Source organism: Suncus etruscus, chromosome 7, assembly GCF_024139225.1.
Source record: "Suncus etruscus isolate mSunEtr1 chromosome 7, mSunEtr1.pri.cur, whole genome shotgun sequence".
Lineage (NCBI taxonomy): Eukaryota > Metazoa > Chordata > Mammalia > Eulipotyphla > Soricidae > Suncus > Suncus etruscus.
The window spans coordinates 120,097,793-120,105,080 of NC_064854.1; the positions used below are offsets into that span (position 1 = coordinate 120,097,793).

At 53.5% G+C, this 7,288-nt stretch overlaps 1 protein-coding gene across 1 annotated transcript; it reads right to left on the reverse strand.

Moving 5' to 3' along the window:
• Positions 1 to 205: 205 nt before the first annotated feature.
• Positions 206 to 5,635, reverse strand: MYL3 (myosin light chain 3). The gene is made up of 6 exons (XM_049777418.1): positions 5,489 to 5,635; positions 2,641 to 2,668; positions 2,406 to 2,555; positions 1,446 to 1,619; positions 413 to 490; positions 206 to 334 (listed from the first exon to the last, which is right to left on the reverse strand). The coding sequence occupies exons 1-6, from the start codon at positions 5,633 to 5,635 to the stop codon at positions 306 to 308; spliced, it is 606 nt and encodes a 201-aa protein (XP_049633375.1). The 3' UTR covers positions 206 to 305.
• Positions 5,636 to 7,288: the final 1,653 nt, after the last annotated feature.

The window sequence follows — 7,288 nt, forward strand, 5'->3', positions numbered from 1 at the left end:
GAGGCAGTGAGGGGATATGGGGTGCATTCCTAGGGATAGCGATGACAGTCAACAGAAAAGTTCTGAGGGCTCCTCTCCTTTCGGGGCCATTGATATCAGTCTCATGAGTTGGAGATGATGTGTCCCCAGCACCCTGAGGACACAGATTACAGTCATGGGCTGTAAGGTCATCAGGAAGCTTGATGGTGGAGATGGGGGTCATGTGGCAGGACTGGGTGCTAGAAGCATGACGGTGGGCAACAGGACAAGATGGCAGAGGCAGCAGAAGCTTGAAAGGGGGCTGGGACCCCACCTGGAGTGACAGCTTAGCTGGCCATGATATGTTTCACGAATGCTAGAAAGAAGGTGGAGGGACACAGTTCATACCAGATACCCACAATATGTCCCAGAGCCCCCTGTGCACTGAGCCCACCTTCATAGTTGATGCAGCCATTGGAGTCCTCCTGTCCAGCCATGAGTTTCTCGACCTCGTCTTCTGTCAACCGCTCACCTGTACGGAAGGGGTGTCTCAGTGTCCCATACTTCAGTCCAGCAAGGTATTGTTGCTAATAAGGCCATGACACCCCCATCTTTTTTGTTTTGTTTTGTTTTTTTGGGTCACACCCAGCAGCACTCAGGGATTACTCCTGGCTCTACTCAGAAATTGCTCCTGGCAGGCTCGGGGGACCATATAGGATGCTGGGATTCAGACCACCGACCTTCTGCATGCAAGGCAAACACCCTACCTCCATGCTATCTCTCCAGCCTCATCCCCCATTGTAAGACCAGCAGGCTCAGTCACAGGGCCGAATGGAGGATTGGGGACGGTATAGCCCTGGCCACATCCAGGCCTGGAACTGTCCTGGACTTTGTCACAGCAATGCTTAGTCAGTAGCACCCACATCTACAGGAGGGGGCACTTCCATCACCCTGCAGACACCCCTGAAAGAAGGATCCAGGGTGGAGCTAGGGACATAGGGAAATAAGGATGGAGTGGACTAGGAGACACCAGCACTGGTCCCTGACAGTTCCTGGCTCTGTGCTTTTGTAGGTGTTGCACTCCCATCATATATACTCCCAAGATCTTGAGACCCAAGACTTGAGCCCAGATTTGAGCTCATAGCAGGACTTCACTGACTTGCCTCTTCAGGAAGGGGGTGCCCCTGCCAACCTGGTAGGGAGATGGGAGGCCTGAGAGACCACAAAAAGCACTTTGGTCACTATCGTTTCAGGGTCCATGAATCTGACCTGCAGGCATCAAGTTCCAGGAGATTCAGTGATACCTCTGTGAACTATACCAGAAGTAGACTTGAGTCGTCGTCCCCCCCCAACTGCCTTTGTACCCCACTTGTCTGGTGTCACTCATTCTCCACTGCATTGGAGGCACATGACTGGACAGTGGCCAAGTGACCAATGTCTCTTCCAGCAAGCTCCCAGAGAGGATAAAGGACAGAGGCAGCCCTCACCCAGCGTGGCCAGCACATGACGGAGCTCTGCGCCCATGACGGTGCCATTGCCCTCCTTGTCGAATACCCGCAGCCCCTCCACGAAGTCCTCAAAGGTGCCGGTGTCCTTGTTCTTGGCGATGTGCTGCAGCATGGGCAGAAACGTGTCAAAGTCCATCATCTTGCTGTTGAGGTCTGTGGAGAGAGGAGACGGGGTCTGGAGCATGAGGCTCGTGGGGCAAGCTGCATTTACCCCACCTCTGGGCCTCAAGAAGGAAGCCTGGTCATGCTCAGACTGTTCCCAAACTGCTCTATGCTAAGAGATCACTTCCCAAGCTGTCCCCAAGGGGCCAGAGAGATAGCACAGTGGTAGGACATTTGCCTTGCATGCGGCTGACCCAGAAAGGACCGGTTCAATTCCTGGCATCCCATATGGTCCCCCAGCCTGCCAGGGGCGATTTCTGAGTGCAGAGCCGGAAGTAACCTCTGAGCGCCACTGGGTGTGCCCAGAAACCAATCAATCAATCAATGAATCAATAAATAAATAAAGTTTAAAAAAAAGCTGTCCCCATGTCAAGGCTCTTTACAGAGAAGGGGCCAATGCCTTGTTTCCTCTATTTCCACATCCTTCCAGTGGCCTTCACCCAGCACCTCTCTGATCCCCTGAGGGTTGAGGAACTGCCTCCCTGGGTAGCTGGACCAATCAGAGACTCATGCTGGGACTTTGGAACTTTGTCCTGGTAGACTAAGAATGGCCAAGATACCAGGAAGTTAGAAGGGTGGCTACATGGGAAGAGACTTGGCCCACAGTGACCAGCCTGGGAAACCAGCATGGTACCAGACAAGGCCAAGGCCACAGACAGAACAGAGAAGAACAGGGAAGAATAGAGCAGCATGCATAGCACAGAGAGGTGTCCCTGGTGTCTTTCCACCTGTGGAGTACCCCCAGATCACCAGGATGGGAACTCTCAGGGAACTCACCTTCCTGTTTGGGTTTCCCCAGAACACGCATCACCTCGGCCTGCGTGGGGTTCTGGCCCAGTGCCCGTAGGACATCCCCACACTGCCCAAACGTGATCTTCATCTCGCCCTTGGGTGTGCGATCGAACAGCAGAAAGGCCTCCTTGAATTCTGCAAAAAGGGGTGTGAGTGGGATGGCTCCAGCCACCATCCCCACTCACTCCCCAAACATCACAAGCATAAAATCTCCACTTACCTTCAATCTGCTCTGCTGTAAATTCAATCTGTAAAGAGATCCCCAAGATTAATGCTTGTTTAGAGAGCGGGGCCAGGTCCCCTCTTGGGTCCCTCAACCCCTCAACTGTCCCACACTGTCCCCACTCTAGCCTCCAGCTTCCACTGCCAAGGAATCTGCTGCCATTTGTCACCATGTCCCCATCTAACATTGGGCTGGTCGCACAATGTACCCTGATCTGTTTGCTCATGGCAGAAAAGAGGTGAGGAAAGAGGTGCAACCCAACCCTGACAGCCCCCTCAGGTGTCCAAAGCCACAGATCTGACCAGAAATTAGCCACTCCACCCCACACCAAGGCCTGAAGCCCTGAGGGCCATTTTGTCCATAGGAGTGAAATGGGAGGCTGAATAGGATCAGGAAGGGTCCGAGTTGACATCCAAGTTGGCGCTGAGAATCAAAGACCATCTCCGATAATGCAAGATGCACAAGGCAGTTTTTTTTTTTCGGATAGCCAAGGCCCAAGTCTCATCCAACCAGGGGTATCCTGACAAGGACCCTGAATCAAATCTACCATCAGTTTATATAGAACTTTATAAGCTTCAACAACTCAAGCATTTCACTGGTTAATACAAGTAGTCCATCCTTCACCACTTACATGATTGGCCCATTTCCATTTGCACACAGATCACATTATGTCTTAGGATTGATGTCCCAACTCATTGCTGACTCAACTTTATGTCAAGGGGTCCTTATCTGGTGTAACATTCAGTCCCATCTAGTTCCTCTATTTCAGCAGAACAGGGGGCAGGTCTTGCCCTTTAGAGGGTACATTTGTGGTTTTATCTTTGGGCTAACACCCTCTACCTATGGGGAAATTGTAGAGTGGAAAAATACTTTACAGTGGCTTTACTGGTGGGCTTAAGACCATCTTGGTCCTAGGCCCATTTGGTTCTCACAGGACCAGTCCCTCCAGGGCCTCTCACCCTTAGGAGTACAGACAGTTTACAAGAGGCTGGCAGGGCTGCTGAGAGTTTGCTGAGGTGATTACAGCCTCCTAAGGTCAGGAGGCCTCCCCGGACTGTGGCCCCCTCCTCACTGATATCAGAGTTATTTTTATCACTGCAATCACTGGTCCCAAGGTCAAGGTTACATGGGGGGAGGGAACCTGGGGAAGGGGTCCTCCCCCACTGCATGCGGGGCGGCTCAGAGCTCCACCCACCTCCATAGTACACTTCAACACACCACTGGGACCCCCAGTCCTGCCGTGAGTGTCCCTCCTGCTCTTGGGCCCAACTTGGTATGGAAAGAGCTGGTTCATCTTCCTGGTGGACTGGGAGTTCTCTGTGCCTGGTGGCAAGTTGGCTGAGATGAGATTAGATTCCTGGGGGTCTTAGCAAAGGCAAAGAAGCGGGGACAAATGAGGGCTGTCACTCCTTATTCATATCAGTGACAATAGTACCAGGGGCTCTGGGGCACAGAACACTCACCAAGGGGCCTTGGGAAGATCTGGGACCCAGAGGAAAGGGTTGGGGGTGGGAGGATTTATGAGAGCAAGGAGTTGGCTTCAGGGAGGTGTTTTTTTTTGGGGGGGGGTGGAGTTAGGTCCACACCCGGAGCTCCTTGATCCAATCAGAAATTGTTCCTGGCTGTGGGGATCATATGGGATGCCTCTCGAATCCCGGGTCCCTCCCTGATTGGCCTTGTGCAAGGCAAATGCCCTACCACTGTGCTATCACTCCAGCACCGAGGGAGAATTTTCAAGGCATGGTTCCCAGCAGCCTGCAAGGAGGAATTGCCTATTTCACAGCTGAGAAAACCAAGGTTGGGGGCCGGAGAGATAGCATGGAGGTGAGGCATTTGCCTTTCATGTGGAAGGTCAGTGGTTCGAATCCCGACATCCCATATGGTCGCCGAGCCTGCCAGGAACGATTTCTGAGCATAGAGCCAGGAGTAACCCCTGAGCGCTGCCGGGTATGACCCCCAAAAAAATAAAAAACCAAGGTTGAAGGGACAACTGAGAAACATAGCTCCAGAAGCTGTGCTCTGAGCAAACACAAGCTCTGCACGTGGGAGGTCTGGGTTCAGTCCCCCAGTACTGCATGGTGCCAGAAAGACCCCAGAGATGGAGATGGAGCAGAGCTGGGATCTGAACCCACATGTGCGGTGGGAAGTGTGCAATAGATATGGTGGACATCCCCTGGAAGAACCATTCAACCAGATCTTGGGAGATGGGAATATGAGAAGCAGGCGGGTTCCCCAGGGCCCTTCACAGGCCTGTGTCCAGCCAAGAGTAGGAACAGGCCAGCACGTTGAGCGTGCTGCTATGCAGATACCACAGGTGGGAGTCATGGCTCCTTCTCCCAGTTTAGACTCTAAGAGTCCCCAGCCAGGGAGGGCTCTTGAGGCCACAGGTCACAGCTTCCTGCATCGACCCAGCCTGCTTCCATGTCCCCACCTAAAAGCTCAATCCCTACCAGCTCTAGGGATTGGGGGCTTGGCAGGGTGAGTGTACCTGACCTGGTCAGGAGCTGCTTCTCTCCCTCCATTCATTCCAGGGGATCCAGCTTGGACTCTGAACCCCACAGCTAGATCCTGGGGCAGGCATACAGGCAAGTCCAGGTTCCCCAATATATGAGAGCCATAAAGAAGTAAGGGAGAGTGGGGAAGAGTATGGGACCACCAGGAAAGTCCAGGGAATCCTGTCTGCTGCCTGAGCCCCATCTCACCCCTCTAATGCCAGAAACACTGGCAGAGACGTTTCTCTACAGCCCAATGTCTGTTTTCTGGAGCCTGGGTCAGCTTGCTCTAAATGGATCATCCCAGAACCACTCACATATTCATCCCAGCCACAACCCTATCCCACACCCACCTTGACTTTGGAGGCATCAAACTCAGGTTCCTTGGGGCCTTCTGGCTCAGGAGCAGCCTGAGGTGCCGGTGCAGGGGCTGGAGCTGCTGCGGCCTTGGGTGCTGCCTTGGCCTCCTCTTTCTTGGGTTCTGGTTTCTTGGGGGCCATGGGAGCTGTGAGCACAGAGAAGAATACGGCAAGAAGGAAGGTCAGAGAAGGTGATGCGGGGGAGAAGGGGGAGCTTAGAGCCTTTATCCTCCCTCCTGACCCCCACCCCACCTCTCAGAGCACTATAGGGCCAGGGCCATAAAAGGGCATTGGCCAGGAGCAGGTGCTATTTTGGGGCCTGGAGAGGGCATTGTTCAGGAATGGGTGGGGAGAGGCAGGGCTCTGATTCCTTCCAATCACCTGTCCGGAGCGGGGTTGGGGGGGGGACAGGAGCACAGAGGCCACTACTCAACACAGACACAGACACAGACACAGACACACACACACACACACACACACACACACACACACACACACACACATCCTGGGGTCCTGACAACCTCTCAGCACCTCATTTAGTCAGAAGGTTAGCCTAAGACTTTGTGGTGGAGGGGCCCGGAGAGAGAGCACAGCGGCGTTTGCCTTGCAAGCAGCCGATCCAGGACCAAAGGTGGTTGGTTCGAATCCCAGTGTCCCATATGGTCCCCCGTGCCTGCCAGGAGTTATTTCTGAGCAGACAGCCAGGAGTAACCCCTGAGCACTGCTGGGTGTGGCCCAAAACCCAAAAAAAAAAAAAGACTTTGTGGTGCCTGGAGCCAGGGGCCAGGCCTGGGATCAGCTAATGAGTTGAACTTCCCATCTGGGCACCAAATTCCTGGTATATATGTGGCCATGTGGATGGGATGGAAGGTGTGCATGTCTGTCTATCTGTGTATTTGTGTCGACTATGCTCTCTGTGTTTTCCCCAGCAGGTTGGTCTGTGTGTATCTCAGTGTGTTGTTGTCTGAGAGGTCTTTCTGTGGTGTCTCAGCATCATGGTGGTCCTGCCCGTGTGCTAGATCTCAGGGCCTGTGTCTGGCTGTTTACATGGGAGCCTGGGTCTGTCTGTATCCACCTCATTGTGTGTCTGGGAGTTTGTTTATATGTGTCTGTGCAAGAGTCTGGTCATGGCTTACAGACAGCTGCTGCCTCAGCCTTGGGTCAAGGGTTTCCAGAAACACCCCAAGTTGCAGTAGAATGGATGCCAGTCCCTCAAGAGCTGTCGCTTAGCCCAGTGTCAACCCTCTGTTTGCAGCCCCCTGACCAGCACTCAGTTGGCCCTGATGCTAGGTCTGTATTCCCCGTCACGTCCTATCACCCCTCCTCAACAGCCCCCAGTGAGTGACCCATGTCCGTCACCCTATAGCTGGACTCTGCTCTCTGCACATACCCTACTTTTGCCGATAGCCCCTGGTCCTCCTCCATTTATTACCTCCAGGCTTTGGGAGAAGGTGTGTTTGATTTTAATTTGGGGGCTGGGGTAGGAGCCTACCCAGTAGTTCTCAGGATTTTCTCCTGGCTCTGTACTCAAGAATCACTTCTAGCAGTGCCGGGGTATGTATGGTGTAAGGGGGAAGGCATATCTGGTGCCCAGAATTGATCTTGGGTCAACCATATGCACTATCTCTCCAGGCCCTCTTCGGGGAAACTCTGGGATGTCATTTACACCACTCCTTGTAGGTCTTGGGACCCTTTTGGCAGGGTCCTAGGAGGGCCCCTTCTCAGAAGCACATCAAGTAGGGGCCAGAGTGATAGCACAGCAGTAGGGAGTTTGCCTGGCATGCAGACGGACCC

What these genes read in the sequence shown, in the direction of transcription:
- MYL3 (XM_049777418.1), bottom strand. Translation starts at nt 5,635, where the DNA reads ATGGCCCCCAAGAAACCAGAACCCAAGAAAGAGGAGGCCAAGGCAGCA. An exon ending in TACAGCAGAGCAGATTGAAG is followed by an intron (nt 2,556 to 2,640) that starts GTAAGTGGAGAT and finishes CCCTTTTTGCAG; the next exon opens with AATTCAAGGAGGCCTTTCTG. An exon ending in GGGGAAACCCAAACAGGAAG is followed by an intron (nt 1,620 to 2,405) that starts GTGAGTTCCCTG and finishes CTCTCTCCACAG; the next exon opens with ACCTCAACAGCAAGATGATG.